Source organism: Mercurialis annua, linkage group LG1-X, assembly GCF_937616625.2.
Source record: "Mercurialis annua linkage group LG1-X, ddMerAnnu1.2, whole genome shotgun sequence".
Classification (NCBI taxonomy): Eukaryota; Viridiplantae; Streptophyta; class Magnoliopsida; order Malpighiales; family Euphorbiaceae; genus Mercurialis; species Mercurialis annua.
This window is the reverse complement of record NC_065570.1, coordinates 5,853,527-5,879,000: the sequence shown is the minus strand read 5'-3', so window position 1 is coordinate 5,879,000 and position 25,474 is coordinate 5,853,527. Positions and strand designations below refer to the sequence as shown.

The 25,474-nt window shown below is 34.5% G+C and overlaps 3 protein-coding genes across 9 annotated transcripts; 1 reads left to right on the top strand and 2 right to left on the bottom strand.

Moving 5' to 3' along the window:
- The first annotated feature begins 2,950 nt into the window (after positions 1-2,950).
- LOC126664358 (uncharacterized) lies at positions 2,951-8,129 on the top strand. Of its 5 annotated transcripts, none has more exons than XM_050356715.2 (9): positions 2,957-3,371; positions 3,458-4,184; positions 5,188-5,273; positions 5,433-5,601; positions 5,973-6,061; positions 6,303-6,467; positions 6,609-6,686; positions 7,554-7,657; positions 7,752-8,129. In XM_050356715.2, the coding sequence occupies exons 2-9, from the start codon at positions 3,497-3,499 to the stop codon at positions 7,855-7,857; spliced, it is 1,485 nt and encodes a 494-aa protein (XP_050212672.1). In that variant the 5' UTR covers positions 2,957-3,371; positions 3,458-3,496; the 3' UTR covers positions 7,858-8,129. The 5 variants fall into 5 exon arrangements, with proteins under 5 accessions (XP_050212671.1, XP_050212677.1, XP_050212673.1 ...); XM_050356719.2 differs by having other exon boundaries at positions 2,958-3,371; positions 5,197-5,273; XM_050356714.2 differs by lacking the exons at positions 7,554-7,657; positions 7,752-8,129 and adding an exon at positions 6,954-7,184 and having other exon boundaries at positions 2,951-3,371.
- An 834-nt stretch (positions 8,130-8,963) lies between these two features.
- On the bottom strand, positions 8,964-11,891 carry LOC126666096 (uncharacterized). The gene is made up of 6 exons (XM_050359058.2): positions 11,481-11,891; positions 10,979-11,155; positions 10,703-10,828; positions 10,432-10,596; positions 9,767-9,931; positions 8,964-9,648 (listed from the first exon to the last, which is right to left on the bottom strand). The coding sequence occupies exons 1-6, from the start codon at positions 11,727-11,729 to the stop codon at positions 9,190-9,192; spliced, it is 1,341 nt and encodes a 446-aa protein (XP_050215015.1). The 5' UTR covers positions 11,730-11,891; the 3' UTR covers positions 8,964-9,189.
- Positions 11,892-17,499: 5,608 nt separating this feature from the next.
- On the bottom strand, positions 17,500-22,364 carry LOC126665527 (uncharacterized). 3 transcript variants are annotated; one of them, XM_050358345.2, is made up of 11 exons: positions 21,860-22,364; positions 21,509-21,762; positions 20,767-20,833; positions 20,609-20,668; positions 20,455-20,533; positions 20,287-20,329; positions 20,093-20,191; positions 19,728-19,796; positions 19,347-19,629; positions 18,752-18,882; positions 17,500-18,643 (listed from the first exon to the last, which is right to left on the bottom strand). In XM_050358345.2, the coding sequence occupies exons 2-11, from the start codon at positions 21,749-21,751 to the stop codon at positions 17,639-17,641; spliced, it is 2,079 nt and encodes a 692-aa protein (XP_050214302.1). In that variant the 5' UTR covers positions 21,752-21,762; positions 21,860-22,364; the 3' UTR covers positions 17,500-17,638. The 3 variants fall into 3 exon arrangements, with proteins under 3 accessions (XP_050214302.1, XP_050214303.1, XP_050214304.1); XM_050358346.2 differs by having other exon boundaries at positions 21,509-21,758; XM_050358347.2 differs by lacking the exons at positions 21,509-21,762; positions 21,860-22,364 and adding an exon at positions 21,150-21,253.
- Positions 22,365-25,474: the final 3,110 nt, after the last annotated feature.

Genomic DNA, 25,474 nt, shown 5'->3' with positions numbered 1-25,474 from the left:
AAAAATCCAACGATTAAAAAATCAATCATATTCGCTTCAGAAATTTTGAAGTAACGGAAGATTATATCGCCACCATCATATCCTCTTATTCTGTAACTTCTTCTTCTTCTTCTTCTTTTTATTTTTTATGTATTAATTTTTAATTTTTATTAGTAATTTTTTTCATACGTTTGAAACTATTATAAATCGTTTAAAACTGTTTTTAGAAATCGTTTTAAATTGTTTGTTTGAAAACTTTATAAACTGTTGAAATCTTTGTAAACTGTTTTTGTAACTAATATAACTTTTTAATGAAATGTTTGAAAATGTTTTTAAAATCCGTTTGAAACTGGTTTAAACCTTTGTAAACTGTTTGAAACTTTTATAAATTGTTTTTGAAATTTTTGTAAGTTGTTTGAAAATATTTTTTTAAACTGTTTGAAACCTTTGTAAACTATTTAAAACATTTTAAAACTGTTTTTAGATAAAGGTTGCAAATTGTGTTTTATGAAACTGTTTGTAAAATGTTTGAAACCTTTGTAAACTGTTTGAAACGCTCGTAAACTGTTTGAAACTATTGTAAATTGTTTGAAGCTGCCTTTTTCAACTGTTTGAAACTCTTGTAAACTGTTTGAAACTATTGTATAAACTTTTTTTAAAATAATAATAAAACTGTGTTTAAGAAATTTTTTAAAACCGTTTGAAACTATATTTGAAACCGCATTTGAAACTGTTTGCAACCGTTTTTAATAGATTTTTAACGAGAACAAATAAATTAATATATTTATAGTTTTCTTTGTTTTTGGAGAAAGTTATGATTGTTTTATTTGAATTCGAAGTGAAATTTGAAGCGATTTGATTACGAATTAAAAATTCGAGTGGATCGAAACTAAATTTGAAACTCACAATAAATTTCAAAAAAATGGTGATAGAAATAGAAAAATTAATCTGTTTAATTGTTATAAGCTGAAAATCTTTATTTGTTGAATTGTTAGCTGTTTTATTTGGATGAACTGAAAGAAGAAAAAGAAGAAAAGAAGAAGAAAATGATGAAGAAAAAGAAGAAGGAGGAGTATAAATTCAAAACAGTAGAGTATGAAAATAAAAGAGTAGAGTAAAAAAATAAATAGTAAACACGCTGGACAAAAATTAAGTTAGAAAATTATAGTAGTTAACATATGCTAATTGTTTTTTTAAGTATTTTCCTAATTATCCCCATAAACTTTTGACGTTTCAGATCCAGTTTGTATATAATGATTTGATTATTTTACGCTATCTCATTGAAGGAGTAAAAGAGTTAGAATGTCAAGTTTAAAATATATTTTTTAAAAGCTACTAACTTATTTTATTTATTTTTCTTACCAAAATTTAAGATATGATAAATTATTTTTAAAAATTGTTATACAAAAATAAAGGCTAAACTCATCTGGAGGCCCCTGTACTACACACTTTTTTTTCGTATGGTCCCTGTACTAAATTTTTACTCGTCTGAGTCCCTCTACATACCATATTTTATTTAAAAGGTCCTTTTTTAACGGAATGGAGAGAGCGTGTTCTCACACTCTGTTAGTGCGAGTATTATATTCATAACACTTCCATGTCAGCCGCACATAAAATTAAATACATGACCTTTACTAACCAAAACGATGTAGCTTTGCAAATAAAAATAGAAAACACTGCCGTTTCAATAATACCTTCTTCATCTCCTTTCATCTTCATCTCCTTCATGTTTTCTTCTTCTGTTTCTCTTTACGAGCAAACCATATAAGCTCATAACATCTAGCTCCTCTCATACCATGAGCCATTTTTTTCATTTTCTAATTTCAGATCATTTGGCACCGATCGTAACAAAAAACGATATCAGAGACAAACCCCATTATAATTAAGACCCGTTTCTGAAAGAAACAAAATTTGAGAGCTTTAGAAGAGAAGAGCAATGAGAGGATAAATTATTTAACAGTGAGAGCTTTTCATATTATTTTGACATGATATACAATTAATTTTGTTTGTGTATTGTAAACTTTAGCTACAAAGATATATCTTTAAATGCCAAATATTTTTTGAGAAAAGAGAAAGATGAACAGACATATACCTCTTTGAATAAAGTAAAAGCTATGAACATACATGATATCTCTAATAGCTCACTTTCTTTAATTTTCTCCAAAGAAGCAAGCTGAATCTCCATTCTAGTATTCTTCACCATAATTGTGGCTGTTTTTCAATTGCCGATAAGGTGTTTGCTAAATTTTCACAATGAAGTTCAAAGGAGGATGAACTAAAATTACGTGGCTGCTTGGACTAATTTGAAGTTCAGAGAAAAAAGAAGCTACAATTAGAAGCTTGCACGCACGCCGCTCAAAACGAGCGGCCACCGCTGCGTTCAGTGGTTCAAGTTATGAGCAGTTGTAGCTTTGACATGCAATCTTTGGAACATTAATACCATGAGAACACGGTGTTGAGAAGAAAACAGGAGGAAGTCGGCGTGGAGGAAGGAGATGGAGGAACAGCGGTAGCGACATAAGGGTTTAGCGATAATATGGGAAGGATGAAAAGAGAGAGGATCAAGTGTTGCACTAGACATGAATACCATGAGGATGCGGGTCCACCAGTTGAGAATTATGGATGTAAAAATTATCCATGTCAGCCTTTTTGTCCTACGTGGTTTTATCAAAGGAAAAATCTGTTAGTTAGACGGAGTTTGAGAACACGTGATTTACATTTCGTTAAAAAAGGATCTTTTAAGCAAAATACAGTATGTAGAGGGATTCAGATGAGTAAAAAATTAGTACAGGGACCAGATGAAAAAAAAATGTATAGTACAGGGGCCTTCAGATAGATTTAGCCAAAAATAAATTATAGCCGCGTGAAATTGAAGATTTACAACATATAAAATCAATTTTAATAAAAATGGCTATACAAAAATATAATGTTTGGTTGCTAAACATTTAAACACCAATTCACGAATGTTTTGTCTCATTTAGTTTTAATTAGATTTGATTACATTTCCTTCTCTCTTTCCTTCCTTTGTTTTTTATTTGCTTTTGCTCATGCGATTAAATAATTAAAAACAAGAGGAAGGAAAGAGACGATTATTTAAAAAGAAAAAGAAAAGAAAAAAAGAAACCAAACAGTCCTCTAATCACAACCTCAATTTTTGATAATCACCTCTACCAATTACACCACTCATTTTCAATTCTCCAATATCCGATCGTCAAATTTCGTGAAGCATAAGCTAATCAAGATTGCCCATAGTCTAAATTACCCTCATTGACTTTTTCAATTCTTGAAACCTAAAAGGGTCAGGGTCAGGGTCAGGGTCAGGTTTAGGGTTAGGGTTTCTCCGTTATTGAATTGTTCAAGAATTATCATCAAACGGAGTTTCGTCTTCGAAGGTAACTATTAATTCTCATTATTGTATTGTATTCATTTTAGGATTTTTTTTATTATTATTATGTTGTTGTTTTATCATGATTGGTAGGCTGTTGTTGTTGATGATGATGATCATGATGTGTAATCTATGATGATTATGGTTAGGGTTAGAGGCTCATCATCTGCGCAAATGGATGCGTCCGGCGACGCGTATAGAGGCTCTTCTTTATCGAGCAGTACTACGAGCAGTAGTAATAATAATAACGGTGGTAGGCGTTACGGATTATTATCGGCTTCGAGTATAATTCAAGCGCCGATTTCTGCTTTGTTAGAATATTCGGGTCTTTTGAGAACAACAACAGCGAATTCTAGCTTCTCTAGGTCAACTCATCATCAAGAATCTGACCCTTTGATTATTGATGATTCTAATGCTGCTGCTTCTGCGGGAGCGAATGCTGGGGAGGTTTCCATCAGGATAATTGGTGCAGGGGAACATGATCATGATAGAGATGGTGGTGGCACTGGATTGGTGGTTGGTCAAAATGAAGTGGTCTCTGCTCAACAGCAGCAGCAACCATTGATTGCTGGGTTAGCATCCAATATATTCCAGGGAGAGAGTGGAAATGACCGTCGTAATGGTGAAGGTGGCGGTGCCGGCAGTGCTGGTCAGCAGGGTGCAAGTGGAGATGGGGAAGTTTCTGCTGATGGTAGTGGAGGTAATGGAAGAGATTCTTCATATCAAAGATATGATATTCAACAAGCTGCTAGATGGATTGAGCAAGTTCTTCCTTTTTCTTTGCTTCTATTGGTTGTTTTCATTCGTCAGCATTTGCAAGGTACTAATTTATTTATATCCTGCTATTGAAAGTTTAAAATTCTTAAAATTGTCTCTTTGTTGCTGTAGTTGTTGCCTTTTTTTGTCATGCTTGATTATTGATGAACTCGTAAACATCAGAACTGAGGCTGTACTGGTGCTGATCCCTTCATCTAATTTTCAGAGTAATTCCATTTGCACCAGATACATAACAAAGCTTTGTCCTTTTTCTAGCTCCTTGTCTTCTTTTCATAATTTTTGGGTGCATATTAGATCATAAATGGGTTAAATTCGATTTCAATCTTTTTAAAGCTTGTATTTATTTCCAAATTTATCCCTTTTCTGCTTTCTCTTTATGTTGATGACTTAATGGTAATCATGCATATTAGTATCCTGTCTATCTTGGTTGTCGTTGACAGAGTTTAGTCAATTCAACTAAATGTTAACACCAAGCCTTTTTGGTTAGGCTGCAATGCTACATTGTATAATATGCTTTCTCTATTTCACCATATTCTGGGATAAATCTTCAAGTCCATTTATATACTTTTCCACACATCTCCTTTTTAACTTTTGTTGGTTAAAGGCAATCTGAGAAATACTTGGTGCATGATATTCTACTTCTAGTCATCAGAGCTTAAAAGAATTTGATAGTATTATTTTCATTGTTTTGGTGAAAATATCTAAGATTCCACGTCTTATCAATATAGGGTTGATTTGGGGTTGGTGTCATGTATGAGGAGTTGCCTTAGCTAGATATAATAAAGTAGTAACGTTGATTATGTCCACTGCCCACTAATTACCTCGGTCCTTTTTCTTTTGTCAATTTAATTTTTTGAAGTAGCATCTTTGTTTTCATTAAAAGACCCATGAGGATTTGAAGCTGCTGCTCTATTTTTGGATCTTTTTCTCTTAAGACCTCAAGGGCAGTCCAAACACCATTTTAGTTTGGGAATTCTTGTTTCTCATTTTAGTCTCTTTCATAAACCACTATGTTCTGTAAGTGGTGACTTTTGCTTTTCTTTAAGGGATTACAGGGTTCTTTGTTACAATTTGGATTGCTGTTGTTATGTTCAAGTCAAATGATATCATGCGGAAGCAAACAGCTCTGAAGGTACATAGTTTATATTTAAATTATTCCGATAAGTATTGTCAAACTTCTTTAGGTTAGAATTCAGATTATGTTGCTTCTTATTTTTTATTTTTGAGAAAATGTTGCTTCTTATAGTGACTAGATTGTGACTGTCGAGCATTTTATTCTGTGTGGTTGCAGGGAGAAAGGAAAATTTCCATCTTGGTTGGCATCTCTCTAGCTTTCACGCTTCATGTGGCTGGTGTTTATTGGTGGTATAAAAATGATGATCTTTTATACCCTTTAATCATGCTTCCTCCAAAATCTATACCACCTTTTTGGCATGCTATGTTTATCATCATGGTGAATGGTATGTGATTATTTGCAAATTATTAATGTTGATCCAATTAAGCACACACGTGATATGTAACATGGCTGGTTTTCTTATTTTAATTTTGCAGCGTCTAGTGTTTTTTTTATCCTTCTAGTCATATTTGTTAAATACTAGACAGAACACACACAAATGTTCAATTAGACGGTGACATCATCTGTTTGTGTGATTCTGTAATTTTGTTTTATCTTTAAATGACAATTTTTGTTGTTTTTGAATATCAACGCTGTCATGTTACTTATATTTCTTTTCACATTTTTTTTGGACTTTTAGCCAGTATTTTCTTCCTTCCGTTATTTTTCTCATTTTCTGTGCCATTTATATAGTCTCTTGCTATTGGTTCCTTCCAGATACGTTGGTTCGACAGGGAGCAATGGTGCTCAAGTGTATCTTGTTAATATATTACAAGAATAGTAGAGGCCGAAATTATCGTAAGCAGGTGAGATAATATGTAGCAATCTAGCTATTTATTTGAATCATGCATGCTCTTGAAATGAAAAAATGGTGGAAAAAGACTGCTGTGATTAGCAACCCCCTTTCCTCTTGTCCTGTGGAAGGAAGTAATAGAACCATAGGACAACATTAATTTATCTTTTTCTGCTTTTTCTATATAAATTTTTTTAATTTACTTTTACTGGCTCATGATCTAGTTGTCTGATATATCCTGTCTTATTTTCCAGGGTCAGATGCTAACTTTGATTGAATATCTGATAATATTATATCGTGCGTTGTTGCCGACACCAGTTTGGTACCGTTTCTTTTTGAATAAAGAATATGGTAGCCTCTTTTCCTCACTAATGACGGGGCTGTACTTGACTTTCAAGCTCACATCTGTGGTTGAGAAGGTACACTGTTTTGCAATTTTGTTATCTTTTCATTTCCTTTTTATGTGATCTTCTCACGTTGAAGCTTTTTGAGGCAAGCTTTTTATGTCCTTCATCTTGCATTGTTTTGTGTGACACTCTTTTTTGGGTTGGTACTTGCAGGTGCAGTCCTTCTTTTCTTCGATAAAGGCACTGTCACGGAAAGAGGTTCATTATGGCGCTTATGCTACAACTGAACAGGTAATGTTGTTGATTTTTTGTTTTTGCTTTGGTTTTTGGTGATGTTTGACTTGAAATAGTATGCTTAGGTGATTTGTGGAGGCTATACATGTATCATTGCTTGCACTCTCTACTTCTCTTGTAGTTATATGAGAATAACGATATATGAAATTGAATCTTTCTAAGAAATTTCAATCTTTTGCTTCATGAGGTCTATACTATATCACACTTTCTCGTTAAAGTGGGAAGGCTAGGAATATTGATGACCAGTTATGCCTCAATGTATAGGGAATGAAACCATTCAGGAGAATGTTGGCACTGCAAAGATCGGTTCACTTACTCTTCCTGACAGCTCCTTGCAGTTACTTGATCCCGTTTAACAAACTATTGATTAATAATTACTTTAAAATGCATTTTAAGAAATTCATGTACCATTATGTATCTGAATCTGTATTATCAAATGCTAGCTTTTGGGTAACATGCTTGATCTTTTGTCTTATCTGATAGCTGTTAACACTTGAACTATGTGTCTTTTTTAAACTGCAATTAAAGAACTTGTTTTATGCTCGGTGATGCTGATCTAATTTTCATACTTTCAGCTAGTCACATAACATATTCTTGTTGCCTATGAACAATGTTATAGAGTAGTTTCAGTTAGACTGAGAAGCAAGTTCTACCGAGCTTTTCATTTTGAGCTCAATAATCTTGATTATCTTCTGTTATAATATGTCTGATTTCTTGAGTCCATGCAATATATATAACGTTGCTTGATGATCCTTTCGATTAACCTTAGTTATCTTAATAGTCTGTCGATATGTATCATTTTCTCTCTCAGTTTTGCTTTGAGATTGCTTTGATTAAACAATGCTCTTAATTATGTAAATGCAGGTAACTGCAGCTGGGGATCTATGTGCTATTTGCCAGGAGAAGATGCACGCTCCCATTCTACTTCGATGTAAACACATATTTTGCGAAGATTGCGTCTCGGAATGGTTAGTTACATTAAGTTGCAATCGGTGAATCGTGGTTGCAGTTTTTTCTGTTTTTTGCATACAAATGATTTCCTGACATAAATTATGATTCCAGGTTTGAGAGGGAAAGGACATGTCCATTGTGCAGAGCTTTGGTTAAAGCGGCGGATCTCAGATCATTTGGCGACGGGTCGACTAGTTTGTTTTTCCAGATATTCTGATGAGTTATACTGTATAAAGATGTTAATCTGCAAGCTTCAAACACTTAACTAATACCAAGTAAATGCGTCGCTGCTTTGTTCATTAATTTAGCAGCCAAAGAAATTGAGCTGATCCAAAAAGATGAAACATAAATTTTCGCTGTTAATTTGTTGTATCCAGAAAGGTTCGAGTGCATGTAATGTAATGGCCCCTTAAATACACTTCCTCTAAGAACTAACTGTATCTCTCATTGTCCATTTACCATAAATGAATTACCCACCTTTTTGAAAAAGTACCCTGTCCTTCAAGGCATTGATTTTCTTGTATGTATTTGATGAGTTCCATTTTCTTGATGCTATAGAATTCCTTCAAGTTCACATGAATTTTATGGGTTATGTTCAGCAAATTTTCACCATTTATTATAAAATGAATGGTGTAGATCAAAAAGATCCAATTTTAATAAAATTAATCTACACTATTCATTTTATAATGAATGAAAATGAATGGAGCAGATTAGTGAACATGATCCATAAGGTTCATTTGATCTTGAGGAATCCCAATCCGAAATCAATATATTTTGCTTTAAATCGTCACGAGGATATGAGTGAGACTATTTAATCTTGTTTTAAAAATAAAATTACAAATAAAATGAAAAAACGAGTTGGTCTCTGGTTTCGGGACTAGCCATACAATATGTGCAATCTCAAGTGTCAAGTAAAATCTTTATTCTTGCTTGACTAAATTTGGTTTCGTGTTTATCCGAATTATAGCATAATTTTCTGTTCTTTTAAGTTGCCTTTCTGATTCATCCTTTTTGATTCCAATTGAGATTCTGTTCAACCACCTAATAAGTATACCATAATTTAATTCAACAAGAAGCAGTATGCATATAAATATGTATATATGCAATAGGTACAAATGAGTTCACCTTCCATATTTTTCTGCAAGCTGAAAATTACCTATCTATGTAACTGAGACTAGCCCTCAACTTTCACTTGTAATGGTCTTTCTGTTCTATTTTTTTAATAAAAATGAAGAGGAAACAACATAAAACTGGTTAGCTAGCAACATTCCTGGAATAAGAAACAGCTTGAACATCATGCTATAACCGCGGCAGAAGGCTGGCTGGAGGTTTGTTCTTAAAATAGTGAAACAAAGAACAAAGATTTCTTTTTATAAAAAATATATGTTCAACAAAAAATTGGGGATTAATAAATAACAAAAAGAGCATTCACTCATATGCACCCTTCTTCCAAATCTAAACAAAGGAAGCAAATTGAAAGAAAAAATATGTAGAAGAACCAATAATTCACAAGTATTTCTTTTTGTTAGAAATAATGGAACCACCTAAATTATGGAGATGATTTGTTGGCTGGTTTTGCAATTTCCTCAAGTATTGTAGTATTACCTTTTGTAACTTCTTCATTATTAGTTGGCACAATTATTGCCTCTTCTTCCTCAAGCATGTGCAAATCAGACCTTGGTGGGGCATCAGTTCTTGAATCCAGATCTTCTTGTGCTGGGTCGGGAACAGGAAATATCTCCTTAGTCACAAATGGGGTTGCAGACTCATCGATCTCGGAAGGTGAGGGTGGAGAAATGGGAGAGGGTGGAGAAACAGATAGCATCCTTGTAATAGGGTACACTTCAGTTACTTCTTCAGTGCATTCATCAAAATAAACAACACCTTGCATGGTGAGCTGATGGTATTCAACTATTTCTCTCAGAAACCTGTTTTCGCGGGCATATACTGAGTTCTCATGTGCCAAACGAGACTTCTCAGCCAAAAGTGTCTCCAATTGAAGACGAATCTGCCACACCAAGAAGAAGCTAATCATGTTCCCTATTATCTACCACCAAATAAAGTACAAGCATATCCTACAAATCATATCAAGAAAATTCAGACTAGGATCAAATTATTTACGATACCAAGTCATCATCAGCATGGTTTCCACCCTTTTCGCGATTCTCCCGAAGCATTTTATTCTCTTCCTCTAGTTGCGAACATCTTTGTTTTGCAAAAGCCAGGTCTGCTTTAACTGTTTTTAGTTCACGAAGGAGAAGTTTTGCCTTTGCAGCAGTTGCCATAGCAACCTGTAAACCAAAACAAAGGCCAATCATGCATTTCACCAGCTAGGAAATAACAACAAGGGTTATCATCTATCACTCTTTTCACAGAACTTCTATTTTGTTTTTTGTTTCCAGTTTTGTCTTCTTACCCTGATATCATGTTAATGTATTCTGATTAAGTCGGATTGTAAGTTTAGCAATCAAATCATAAACTCTAAACCTAAATCAAAGTTAGTCCATCACTACTTCAGGATCAGAAATTCTGCTTCGATTAAAATAGCCCAGAAGTGAAACAACTACTTCGGTCTTTCGTTTTCCTCCTCATGCCCACATTGTCTATATCACATATCTCTAAATTCCGTATATTTTGGCGCTAATGGTCAATTATGCATAATAAGTTACCTATTAGATTTAGAACTAAGAAAACATGATTTTTCATTTTGCACTTCTCATTTTCAATTCAAAGCATCTAAAGCTATTGCCTCATGAACCAGTAACCCACAATTACATAGTTGCCACCTTACGTCGCGAGATGCCTTCAACTGATCTTCATGGTTCATTTGATTGTGTGGCTGAATGTGTTGCATCAGATTTTCACCAGAAGCTTGACTATCTTTTCGCCTAATTTGCAGCCTTCGAGTTTCTTGTATGATATCCGCTGTCTTATTTTCCACTATATGACGACCTTCCTGAAAAAAGAATCACCGGTTTGAAGCAAGAAACAGTAGCGTATTTGAGCAGCATATATGAGTATTCAAGCAAACCTACTTGTGAAAATGTTCTGCATTGACATACCTCGAAAGCCTTTTCAAAGCTGTCACCGATCTGATTTAGCGAAGATGTCAGTCTATCCAAACCCTTCCGTATTGTCGGATTATCCACTCTCCTATAGCTCTCAGATGCTAAATTAGACTGCTGAGACTGATGGGAAGCAGAATACAGGAAAAAAACAAGGATGAAGTACAGACCAATAAGGTATTACAATTGATTCACTGATGTTTAATATCTAAAAAAAAATCCAATTCTATACTTCAGGCAGAAATCAAAGTTTAAACTCTCAAACTCAATTACCTCTTCACTTAAAGGATCGGACATTTGGAATCGAGATGATTTGGAAGGCGTAGTTGTTTGTAATTGTTGTGGCATATTATTATCATCTTCAAGAATTGCTTTAGCTTTTCTAGCAAGAACACCCCAAAACCCTTTCGAATCGCTTCCCATTGACGAATCCTCATAAGCATCAAACACCTACACAACCATCACATCACAATTCTCAAGTCGAAAACCCGAAAAAATGCATACAAAATCTCCATCATGTTCATAAATACACAATAACAATAAGTTCACAAATTGCAATCAGTCAATTCAATTCATTAAAAGTGAAAAAAAAAACACATCGCATTTTGAAATAAATTTATTTAATCATGGAATAGGTATTAATTAAATTAAACATCAAAATTCAATCCATCAAAATGTCATACAGTTAACAAATAATGCAATTCAAATCAAATAAATTTGGAACCAAAAAAAAACAAAAAAAAAAACAAGATCAAACACTTATAAAAAAATTGACCTTAGATTTCTGCGGGAGGGAATCTCCGGTACTGGTACCGGCGGCGGTGTAAGCGGAGGAAAGAGAAGATTCACGATGAGCAGCGGAGGCTCTGATTGCCTGAGCGGCAAGAGATGAGGTGGAATTAAAAGTATGTGAGGACTTTAACATAGATTTATTATGCTCTTTTTGTTCATCGGGCTCTCTATGACTTATTTCATCTTTGAACGTTGATGCTCTCGCCATTCCCTGTCTTCTCCTGTACGCCATTTTTTTTCGCTGTGTTCTTGTTAAATCAAATTGTCAGAAGAACTGTCACGGCCACCGGAACCGCCACCACGCTACGACCGGAAACCGCCGATGAGAAGAAAGGTGGTTGAAAATGAAGAAATATAATAACAATAATATTAAGAAAACGAAGAAGAAGAGTCTGTTTTTGGAATTGTCTAACGAACTCTTCTGTTTTTATTACTCCAATTTTATTTTATTTTTTACTTTTTTTTTTTTTTTTTTTTTTTGCCAGAGATAACAATATATAAATAGAAAGAAGAATGACCATCTCATGAAGAAAATGAGTCATTCTTTGAAATAAATAAAACAATGTGGACTTTGTGGCTATTATAAGAGCCATCCAAATACACATTCGTTTAACAAATTAAATTATTCCAAACTTGAATAATTTGCTAAACGAACGGTAGCACGAAAAATAAAATATAATATTAAAAAGAATACTTACCTGTAATCCATTGGCAGAACAAAAGTTTGTACCTGATACTGGAGCAGTATTCTCGAATTATCTACTTGATTTTTGTGGTACGCATAGCAGATGGTAGAGGAGTTCCGCCAATTGACGATGGAGAGTAAAAAGTGTTTGGGAGGCCTCTCGTTTAGAAATATATGTCAAAAAAAAAACACAAACAAAGAAAATATTAGACATTGTATTTTATAAATTAATATTATTTTTAAATATTTAGACTGATTTATATACACCCATAAAGGGGAAGTGATATGAAGATATATTGAATATTGTCTTCAATCGCATTTTTATAGTTCTGACATCTATCATTCCTTTTAACTCTCCTTGTTGATAACTAAAATCATTTGCAATTGTTGAAGAAACAACAGATTTATTGACAGTAATTAAAAACCATCAAGCTAAGATTACTTTAACTTTTGTTTGTGTTTTTTATGGGTAATCAATCATAAATATTAAAAAACACACACTCATAAATTAAAGTTATTTTTTTCAGATTTAGAAGTCATTTTCTCAAATTTGGAATGACACTGATCACTATTTATGGAATGACACTGATTTTTCAAATTTTTGATCGGTGTTGATGATTGGGTTGGAAGAAGAGGATTAGCGTTAAAATTGATTAATAATATGAAAAGGGAACAACAATGGCGGAATTATCTACTCTACAAACGACATAATTCAACAAAAAAAAACAAGACCAACAAATCGACCACAAACATACTTTGAAATTTGTAAATTCTTGAAACATGAAAGCGGTTAATTAAGTAAGCGTTAGTTTAAGCAAAATTAAGTTACTAAACTAATATAAATCAACCACTAGAACAGAGAAAAAACAGCCATGAGGCATTGATAATACCGTGTTAACAAAGGATTTGGTCGCCATCACCAAAAGGAGAAATGCTAAGAAACTGACTCTCACTTTCTTCTCAAATTTTATTGACTTCAGTTGAATAATATACAAGTGATATATTAAATTACCCTAATTAAACTAAGAAAATTCGTACCTAATAAAACTCTAATTAACAAAAACTAAGAAACGAACCAATAATTAACCTATTAATTTCTATGTAAAATTTTAATCAACAAAAACAGGGACTGTTTATTACCGGATGCAGGGATAGTGGACAGCGGTTACCAGAGTAGTGGACGGCGGGAACGGCATCGGGGATGGCGGGGAACGGTAGGGATTGAAGCAGATGGTGGGAACAGCGGGGACTGAAGCAGGGACGTCAGGGAACCGCTTAATAACCGTTGTTATTACAAACCGCAAATTGATGTTGTTGAAGTTGAAGAACATTATGTGAAGAATAGAGCGGTTATGAAGGAAGGAGATAAACGACGGTCGTTTTTGCCGTACTTGCAGAAATGCTAAGGTGACGGGTTTGCATGCTTTTGATGCTCTCCCTACCGTTTAATTACTCTTCCTGTGATCCAACGGTTTATAATATTTTAAAGATCTTACTGTTATTATTACATATTGAATTAATATTAATATTTTTAAATTTTAACTATTCTATATTGTATTAGGATATCTAATCTATCATTTGAGTAATGTATTTATATGGCAACACATATTACATGTCTATATATGGTAAAACACTCACAATACCAATTATGTGACTGTCGAATTCAAGTGCGTATATGAATCGAACAAAATCAATCAGTTCAATTAATTTTTTTAATTACCAACTGAATTTTTTACTATTGATTGAATTCGAACTGGATCTAAATTTAAATATTTTTATAATTTTAAATTAAATTAAAATCTATTTCGTATTTGCACACTCCAAAAATATAGTTCAAGGATTGAAGAACCAATTTATTTAAATATTATACTCCCTCTGTCCCAAAACTCTTGTCCACTTTCAAAAAGTAATTAATTTTTACACTCAAATTTTTTATACTACTCCTATTTAAAATCCACTAATGAGTAAATTGAAAGTGAATTGCAAGTGGACTCTATATTAAATAAGGGTATGACAAAAAAAGTAAGGGAAATTTTATAAAATCCATAAACAATAATTACTTTTCTTAAACTGTGTGATAAAGGCAAAGTGGACAACTCTATTGAGACGGAGGGAGTATTATAGTAGTTTGGAAGGAGGAGCAAAGGTTTACATTACAACTCAAAAATTGTTGGAAGTGGGGCCATAAATATGAATATAATATAAGCTTTTTACGTGTATATGTACCTTCTTTACTTGCCAAATCAATTAGACGTGAAGCTTTATTCTTTCTTATTATTTTAATTACAATTTATTGGCAATCTCCATTGAATAAGTCTCTCCTAACAATAAAAAAGAGTAGCATAAAAAACTCATTTTGATCTGATATTGATAGTTGTTGTCCATTATCAATAAATTTTCTGTTAAACCAAATTAATTGATCTATTTTAATTAAGTTTAGTTAAAAGTTTTGATTAATTCGGTTAGTTCGCTTTGATCAATAAAAAAAATAGTTCAATTGTTTTTTTTTTTTTAGAAATTCAATTCGAATAATCAAATATTGTTTATTTTGTGTTTAAGTATTAATCTTTATATTTTATTGACGTAACCAAATTAACCGACTAATTGAACAAGTTCAGTGATGTATTTTCAAGTTTTTTGTGTTATGTATTGAACGGCTTGGGCATCTAATTAATCAGGAGTGCACTGGAAACCGCTGAAAATGAACCGCAACTGCCCAGATTTGCCATATTTATTCTTTGCGGATGATTTATTGTTGTTTAGTGAGGCTTCTACTGAGCAAGCTGATGTGGTTAACAGGACGTTGTCTATTTTTTGCGAATCTTCAGGCCAAAGGATTAACAGGGACAAAACGAAGGTGCTCTTCTCTCGTAATGTTTCTGTTAGTATGGGAAATTCTATCGCGGCCAGGTTGGGTTTCGATATTACCTCTGATTTAGGCACGTATCTGGGCATTCCTCTCCTTCATGGGCGTTTAACGAAAAAGCACACTTCCAATATTATGCATCGGGTCAGGTCCAGATTTTCTAATTGGAAAGCTAATTCATTAGCTATGGCGGGAAGGGCTACTTTGGCCAAGTCCGTTTTAGCTGCAATTCCTCTTTATTCAATGCAAACTCTTGCTCTCCCCAAAGGTAACTCTGATGATATTGAACGGATGTGTAGGAAATTCTTATGGGGCGGGTCAAATGAAGTTAAGAAGATGGGGCTCGTCAAGTGGTCCACCGTTTGTCAACCTAAAAATCATGGGGGCCTTGGTTTTAAGAACATGTTTTCCATGAATAAAGCTTTAATCATGAAGATTGGTTGGCAAGTAATCGCGAGCCCGGATAAATTCTGGGTGAAGGTGCTTAGGGCTAAGTATAACTTCGATGCGAATGATTTTAGTAGTCTTAATCGTGTTTTAGGAGCTTCTCATCTTTGGAAAGCTCTTAATAAGAATTGGCCTAAGATTTGCAGTGGAGTTAGATGGGCTCTCGGAGATGGAGCTAAAATTCGTTTTTGGTTGGACCCGTGGCTTGGCGATGAGAATAATCTCTTGCAAGAAGCTATTAATATGGTGCCTATGTCTGAGATGGAGTTATCGGTTAATGCCTATGTTGACGGGAATGGGATTTGGTGGTGGGATAAATTTTCAAATTTTTTACCTAACAGGTGTTTGTTGAAGATTGCTAAATTCATTCCTCCTAAGCAAGAGTATGGGGAAGACTTAATTTTCTGGGGTCATTCCTCGTCTGGGCTGTTCACAACTAGTTCAGCTTATAATGCTATAGAAGCCAGTGGGTGGGATGAGGAAGATACTTGTTGGAATGCAGTTTGGAAGTGGCCTGGACCTGAGCGTATTCGCCATATGTTGTGGCTTACGCTTCACGGAAAGCTTTTAAGTAATGTGGAAAGGTGCCGTAGACATATCACACATGATAAGTCCTGCTCTCGCTGCTATGCATTGGAGGAAGACTTGGAACATATTCTAAGAAACTGTATCTACACTAAGCAGTTATGGTTGAGGATTATTGATAATCCAATGAAGGAGACTTTTTTTGATTTAAGTTTCAAAGATTGGGTTCTTCGGAATCTGACGGGCAAGGAAAATTTTAAAAAAGATGCTAATTGGAGGTGCGTGTTTGGGGTGACTCTCTGGCGAATCTGGCTTTGGAGGAATAACACAGTTCTTGGTAACAAAAGAGAAGCTATTAGTGTGGTGGTCGATGATATCTATCGGAGAGTTGACTATATTCAGCAGGCCCATGTTAATCGGCATCTTCATTCAGGTATTAATCGTGAGAAAAGAGAGATCCAAGTCGGTTGGAGCTGTCCTGCTGCGTCATGGACCAAAGTTAACACCGACGGAGCTTTTAGCCATGTAACGGGAATTGCAAAGGCTGGTGGCCTCATTAGAAATAATCTGGGGGGTTGGCTTGCAAGCTTCTCAGCAACATTGGGAGAAGGTTCAGTGTTGGAGGCGGAGTTGCGTGGTATTTTTCTTGGATTGCAGCTAGCTTGGAGGATGGATTTTCAGAAAATTTTGCTTGAAGTGGACAGCAAATCTGCTGTTGATATGATCTTAGGCAAGACAGAGGTAACCCAGTTGACCAATATTGTTAGAGCCATTCAGGATTTAATTAACAGAGAATGGGAGATCAAAGTGTATCACATATATAGGGAATCAAACTTTGCGGCGGACCACTTGGCTTCGATTGGTGACGACTACATTATCGGATGCTCTTATCATGAGAATCCGCCTTCAAGTCTTCTTCCTTGGCTGAGGCATGATCTTTATGGCACCCCATATGATAGAAACATCAGTTTTTAGTTTTGTTTAGGCTTTGCCTCTTTCCCTTGTACCAAAAAAAAAATCAATTAGACGTGAAGCTTTATTCTTTCTTATTATTTTAATTACAATTTATTGGCAATCTCCATTGAATAAGTCTCTCCTAACAATAAAAAAGAGTAGCATAAAAAACTCATTTTGATCTGATATTGATAGTTGTTGTCCATTATCAATAAATTTTCTGTTAAACCAAATTAATTGATCTATTTTAATTAAGTTTAGTTAGAAGTTTTGATTAATTCGGTTAGTTCGCTTTGATCAATAAAAAAATAGTTCAATTGTTTTTTTTTTTAGAAATTCAATTCGAATAATCAAATATTGTTTATTTTGTGTTTAAGTATTAGTCTTTATATTTTATTGACGTAACCAAATTAACCGACTAATTGAACAAGTTCAGTGATGTATTTTCAAGTTTTTGGTAATTCAATTAAATCGGTTTCAGTTAAAGTTGATAGTTTGGCCGGTACAAATAAAGAGACAAAGTAATTAGATTTTAAGTTTTGGTTGAATCAATCGGTTCTTAATCAAACCGACCCTTTGCTAACCCGTGTCATTGCCCATATCAATGGCAGATAATTTTTAATATATACAAAGGATATCTTTTCAAGAAATGAGTTCAATTTTCTTACAGCTGAAGAGCCAAGTTGAAGGAAGGAGTGAGCTGAGCATCTAATGAGTAATGTGGAGTATTATCGTGGTAAGTCTCATTCATTCTTGCCGAGCTTTCTTGCACTAATCTATCCTCCCCAAAACAGTTCATCTCATCAAGTCTGGCCTTCAAGAATGGCAGATCAAATATGAACTGCGAAACCGGCGTCGCAGCTCGGTTTGAGTTCCATGTCCATTCTGTCTCGGTTGTACGTCCAATTTCATGCCTCGCATCTCGTGCAGCTGCAGCTTCATGGCAGCCCATCATATACACTGAACTAGGATTATCCATGCCCGTTGAATGATCACAACCTGATTTGCCATCCACCGCGGTCTCTAGGCTCCACGCAGCCGGTGAATAACTGTATTTATCCGCTAACCTGCGTTCAAAAATGTTTTGCTGAGAATAATCAAAAGCTGGTTGCAATGTACCATCTGAATTGCTTTTCTCCATATCTAGTGGTGCTGAATTCTTCTTACTGTTTAATCCAGCTACCGTAAAATGCAGATTTTTTCCATTGCTATTGGATAAAGGCAAACCAATCTCAAATGAGTTACTCTGATTCTGTTGAAAATGGTTACTCTTAGAAACACCTCCAGCTTCAAAATCGTTCCTATTCCACTCTTCTTGTCTAATGGCACGGAAGGCGTTCCCACCATTACCAAAAGTGCCATAGATTCCCATTTTGTCACCGGAACAAGATTTCTCCCTTTTATCGTAATCATCATGCATATCAGCTCCGTAACCAGTTACATTTTGAGACTTCATATTTGTAGCAGCAGGTATCCACCCACCAAAATTGGATCCGGCGTGGTTTTTGCAATTTGAAGCCTTAGACAGAGTTGAAGCTGAATTCAGATAATTGCCACCTTCAGTTGACCATCCATTTAATTTGCGTTCGGCAACCATTTGAGCTGTTGGTCCTAAATCTTTAACAAACGACATTAAGCTGTTACGATAACTATTATCTTGCTGATTTATCTACACAAATGAGAAAAGAAATTGTCAGTTCTTGGAAGTAAAAATTAATTCTTTCACAAGTAAAACATTGATGGAAACAAATGCTGTCCTACAGGGAAAATCACTCACATGCATTAGCAATTTGGAATTACTATAAACTGTCGAAACAATTAAATTCTCATTATGGTCAGACAATGAAGATCTATACGTAGAGCGTCTATCGGCTTCATAAGAACTAGATCCTCTACCATCTCCAAAAGCTGTTCACAAGAAATCCATGAAAACCAAAATTAATATACTTGGACTCGTTATATTCCAAGACAAGAAACAAATAGAGCACTCCAATACATTTTGCTGGCTCCTTCAACAATAAACAAAACAGACACGCATCTCCAAAATATATTTAAAAGCTGATGTATAATTCAGAAGCAAAAGGGTAAACTGACAATGCAGGAAGTTTGAAATCCCATAAACAGTAATTGGCCCATTGTGAAAATCAAGCATCCTTCTATCACCCTGGATTCACGTTGTGTATATTAGATATATAAACAGCCAAATTCGGCCAAACCACAAAAAAAGAGCTTTGTTAGCCCATGAAGACTGTCTATATGTAAAGGAAAATATCTTGAAATTACTATTGTTACCTACAACAATTTTTAGTGAATATTGTACTTAAATCAGTGTATTTCACTTACAGAAAGACAGGTTAGAATTAACATCTTACCAAAAGGTACTTCATCATCTCTTAGATCAAATTGCATAGTAGTAACGCTGTCATATTGCATTGTAGTTCTTAAATTTGGTATACCATTTACAGGTGTTCGTGATACATTAAGTGCCCCACTGTTTGATCTATAGTTGGCAGCAAGCTTAGAAGAGCTCTTAACTTCACATTTGGGCCTTCTATTAGTTCGTCGTCTTGTGCCCGAAAATTCAGATTCAAAACTCTCGGGATCAGTTTTGAGAACATGAAAAACCTTCTTAGCTAGTTCATCAATGGCACGAGCCTGAACAATAATGAATATTTATTCCATGCACTAAAAGAGTGATATATATCTTTGCAGATAATTGTACTGATTGGGCTTCTAAAATTTGACAAGCATACCTGTCTGAAAAAGATTGTACTGGTTGAATTAAAATGCATAGCATTTTTGGATATAAGAAATACATCATACTGCATGGTGATAAAAAAATATGTAGTCAGAAATCTAAATAAATGCTTAGCTTTATGGAAGTGCAAAAATTTATGTAGCTACACGGACACGGATACGGGGAAACGGGACACTCGGACACGGTGAAATGGTGTTATTTTAAGGTTTTCTATGTAAAAAATGACGTTTCGGAATGGCTGAAACGTTTCCGAAACGGGACACGTTAATTGAATGAAGTGTCCCTGCTACCTAGAGCTCGGACATCAACATAAACAAATTTACCTTAGGAACCAAAAACAAATATGAGAAAAAAGCAAACCTCAAATTGTTCAAGATTTTTATACATTCCTTCGTGAAGTTTAGCTCTCATGGTCCCGAAATCCATTGGCTCCTTGATGATTTCGTAGTAATCCTCTACCTTATTCAGAGAAAAAGAAAAGAAACTCAAAATCAATTAATTAAAAAAAACAAAACAAAACAAAATCAATGATAATAATAAGAAAAACTTAATACCTCCGTGTCAACTGGTTCTGCAAATATTTCATGAGTATCTCTCCTAAAACGTAAAAATAAAGTGAAGTTCCATGAGGAATTATTCATGCAATAGTTTCTCAAACATTAAATGCCCAGGACTTCCTTATTATTAAAACACTAGAACCATCCTTTTGAAAGAATTGCTACCTCTGTAACACATCAAGTATAAGCTGAAGCATGCGTTTTTCTGGCATCCGAGAAGCACATCTCACAGCATGTGGTTGACCTGGTATAAATGATGCAACGGTCACAAATAAATTAAATGATTCATCAAAATTCTAAAAAGGAGACAGAATGTGACCTGGATTGCTAGTTTGATCCCCATATTTTTGCTTATGTTTACCCTGCACAATTGGTGGATCTGGTTCGGTGGGGAAAACAAAACTATCATGTCAGTGTAAGTGAAATTTTAAAGCAAGTAATTTACAATGACATCTTTCATGGGGCAAAAAGGCAGACCATGATTTATATGAAGATTTTCAAGGCTCACTTCTTTAGCGTTCTGCTCATCACTCAACTCGGGATCCTGAAACCAGACCACACACAAACAATAAAAGGAAAGTTCCACTGCAGCATGAAGAGACACCAACTAACGCAATTGGTATGTAAGAACAAATATACACATTTCAGAATTTTGTTCCTTAAATCAGACTTAAAGCCTTATTCATCACCAACAGTATACTAGAATCAAAGTCTTATACAACCAATCGAAAACCGAACACTCAAAATAGTGCAGAAATCAAATGTTTCCTGAACGCGGATCACCGCAAACTAATTGCTTAGTAAGTCTAGTGAAACTAACTGAACTGAAACTTTAAAAACATGAAGGTAAATAGAATTACTCAGAGAGCTAAAGTTCCTTATCGAGTCAACGGGTTGGGTGGTGTGCTGGTGTCCTAACTCCAACGTAAAACCACAAGACATTATCCAAAAGCAACTGAACTATCACTTTTTGTTTCTACCTTTAATATGCTCTTTAAACCCTTCAACAACCAAAGGTCCCAAAACAAGAGTACAATAGGCACATAATAAACCCAATGATTGCAAATGAACAGCAAAAGAGCACAAAATTTACACATACAGACAATTACTTCACTGAAAGCAGACAACAACTGAAAAACTGATTTAAACTAATCATAAAAAGTCAAACAATTAAACTTTTACTAATTAATCAACTAAAAGTCAAAAAACAAACAACCACCTCTTGAGCATTGACAACAGAAGCCACCTCTTGAAGAGGTTTAAGCTTCCTCTTCTTCTTATCTCTGGTCTTAGAACCCGGCCCCGAACCGGCATCCAAACGTTGTCGTTTTCTTTGGTGATTCTTGAAATCTAAACCAGTACACCTTTGAGCAAAAGTAGACCTTGATGGGTGAGCTTTCTTTGCATCTAAAGCAGTTATACGAGGGCTCCTTCTATGTCCTTCTCTCCACATTTTCCGCATTTTGTACCTTCCTTAAACCAACACAAAACAAAACAAAACCCCACATTGTCATAATCTCAGTACTTAACATAATTCCAACACCATAACAAAAATATTAAAGAAACCCACCTAAAAATTCACAAGAGTTTCAAACCCCAAGTTTTATTTCCTACTAACTGACCATAAAGATCAAACATTTGAAGGTTTTATAAAAGAAGAACAGAAATGCAAAATGTGGGTGGTAATAAAAAGGGGTTATGATCAAAAGGGTATAAATTAATTTTCTGTTTATGAAAAGATTATGAGAATTACAGGAAAGGAAAATGCATAGAAACCCTTTGATTTTTCAGTTTCATGCTGTTTTTGGATGATCAGAGCTTTAAAGACTGGTTTAAGGAGTGATCAAAATGGAAAGAAAAAAGTGGAGTGGAGCTGTAATGATTAATGGACATAAATGGGATGATGTTTGGACAGTGATTAAGGTAAAAACGGAGGGGTTTAAGGAGTTATATAGTGTTTAAGGAAGGTTAGAAGTTGCAGAGAGTAAGAGAGAGACAGATCATAAACGGGCAAGAAACGAATCCGCTAAAGGGTCCCTCTTCACTCTCTTCTTCATTTCTTTTTCTTATTAAAGTAAATTCTTTATGATTATTCAGTTTTTTATTTGCTAATTCCTTTTTTGCTTTATGGATATTGGATCAATGGTTAGGCCCAATGGAACTTTGGGTCCATTTTCATGCTTCGGATCTTGGGTTTTTACACAACTTCCAACATTTATAGAGAAAATTAGACATAATACGCTAAAAGGTCATTTTAGAGCTACACTAACAATGGATGGAGGGACTAAAATATTGACTAGCACTAAAAATAGATGGAGGGAATAAAATATTGACAGAAGCAAAAGTGAGGGGTCATATAGTTTAATTTTCAAACAAAAGAGACTAAAATGTGAATTATATCAAATGTGAGGGGGTTTCATTATAATTAGCTCGCCATTTTATTTTAAAAAGTACAGCTCTACCTCTGTATTTACAAAAATACAGTGCAACTTTAATTTTCTTTAATTTTTGTATTTGTATTTATAAAATTACAGTTTTTTTCTTCCTTCCATTTGAGGACTTTGTCGATCCACAACATCTGAAAACTGAGAACTACCTCTCCACGAACCGCGGAGTTAGGGGTGTAAATGAACCGAGCCGAGCCGAGCTTTGGAGTGTTCATGTTCGGCTCGTTTAGCGAACAAGGTGTTTATGTTCGGTTCATGTTCAGTCGAGCTTTGAACAGAGTGTTCATGTTCGGTTCGTTTAAATTTTATAATGTTCATGTTCGGTTCGTTTAGCCGCTAAACGAACAAGCTCACGAACGAGCTCACGAACGAGCTCGATAAGTACTAAACGAGCTCGTTCGTGAGCCCACTCGTTTAGCGGATAAACGAACGAACACGAACTTTTAAACGAACAAACACAAATATGAGCTGAATAAATTAAAAACAATCTAATCGAACTCGTTCACGAATATGAGCTGAATAAATTAGAAACATAATTATATAAATTAATCTAAATATGAATTAGTTCGCGAACACCTAAACGAGTTTCTAAACGAGCTTGTTCGTGAACTATATACGAGCTCGTTCACGAACTTGTTTACGAACTTTTAATCGAGCTCGTTCACGAGCTTATTCATGAACTCTTATTCGAGCTGTTCGCGAACATAAACGAGCCGAACACCACTATGTTCATGTTCAGCTCGTTTATATTAACGAACGTAAAATCAAGTTCGAGCTCGGTTCGTTTAAAATACGAACGAACATGAACCGAGCTCTTATCGAGCCGAACACCGAGCTGCTCGCGAACGGCTCGGTTCATTTACACCCCTACGCGGAGTTAAATTCTTTTTCAAGTACAGCGACAATGGTGGCTTCCAACAGCAGATCCGATGATTTTTTTTCTTTTCCGACAACAACAACTACTAGTGCTGCAGATTTTGGACTAGCGGCGGATGCAACTCTGAGAACGACAATTATTTTCTTTTGCTGACAAATAGCAGCAGTTCCAATTCTAGGTACGGCGACGGTTCCTTCTTTACTATTTTATGGGAATTTTTAAAAAATCTCACATCTATATTCTCTTATCAAATATACAATTAAACAAAATTAATAACATTAATAACTTATGTGTTCTTTTGGAAAACCATTTACCATCTCCACTGTTTTTTCTTCGCCATTCTGATGTCGCCATCGTTCCACTGCTGCAATTTCACTTCTTTTTTCCATATTTAAAATTGCTCTATTCCACCATTGTCGTCGTCTTCATCGTCCTTTTTCAAATCTAGTCGACATCGCCGTCGTCGTTTTTTTTTTAATTTTTTCATGTATGATGCTTCTTATCATCATCGTCTCTGTTGTGCATTGTCATCGTCGTTGTTCATCTTCTATATTTTTCCTGTTTTAATTTCAAAAAAAAACGACGTGATTTTCACTTTTATTTCTATCAACATTTCCATGTTTGAAAAGTAATCTACCCATGAAGCCTTGATTCAGTTGACCAATGCAAAAAATAGACGAAAGGATTAAATTGTTAACGGAAATAAAAGTGAGGACCATATCATTTAAAGTGCGAATTATGACATAAGTGAGGGGTCTCATAATAATTTGCTCTTAATAATTTAACTAACCTTTTTTTTCTTATGGTGCAAAGCACAAGGATGACCCGATGAGGGGATACAAATGATCCAAAAATAAAAAAAATATGAATTTTTTATTTATAAATATTCATAAATTCTACATATTTCATCTTTTGTGCCTAATTTAGAGTCAAATGAGCTTTCATCCCTTCCATCTAGGAGTATAAACAATTCAAGCCGAGTCCAAGTTAGGTCGAGATCGAGTTCAAACTCGAGTGTTATATACTCGAGCTCGAGCTTGACCTTAAGATCGACTGACTTAAATTCTTAAACTCGAGCTCGAGTTTTGAGCTTAAATTCTGGAACTCGAGTTCGAACAATATTCGAACTATTCGAACTTGAGTTCGACTTGACTTTTTTCAAAATAAAAATAATTATTAAAAATAAACTTATTTGATATATTTTAACCCTTTTCACTATAAAATATATAATCTGATACACATTTAAATTTAGAGGTTGTTTACACCAAAACTAAAACAAGCTAAGGCCCAAGAGCACAGAGTAATTCTCAGAAGATTTGAGTCCAAAATCAAATTGGCCAGAAGCTCAAAATTAATTAGCCAGAAGCCTAAAAACAATTTGCCAGAAATCTAAAATCTCAGAAGGCCAAGATCTTACATTGAAGCACGTGCTAATAGTTTTAGAAAGCGATAGTTTATAGAAGTAGAGAAAGCGACAATTTTATAGAAGTTGAAATGAGAATGTGGGCAATTAAAAAATGTATCATCTGACAGTTTTTGCAAATACTCTATAAATAGAAGAAGATGATCACTATTTGAATCCCTAACCAAAACTAACAAAAACACAGAAACTTCTGGAAAAATTCAATGTCAAACGCTTTAGTTTTATGTAATCACTTATACCGCAATTACATTTTTCTTATTTTTCAACCTTATTTCAATCGCAATTTGAATTACAGTACGAGGTTTAGTTTTTCAATTACAGAAGTTTTCTTTTAATTTTTACACGCTTTCAGGAGATTTATTTAAAAGCTTGTATAGCTTTTTTATGTCCTTTAAAAATCATTCACAATCACTTGATTATTTTTCAAAATTTTATTTT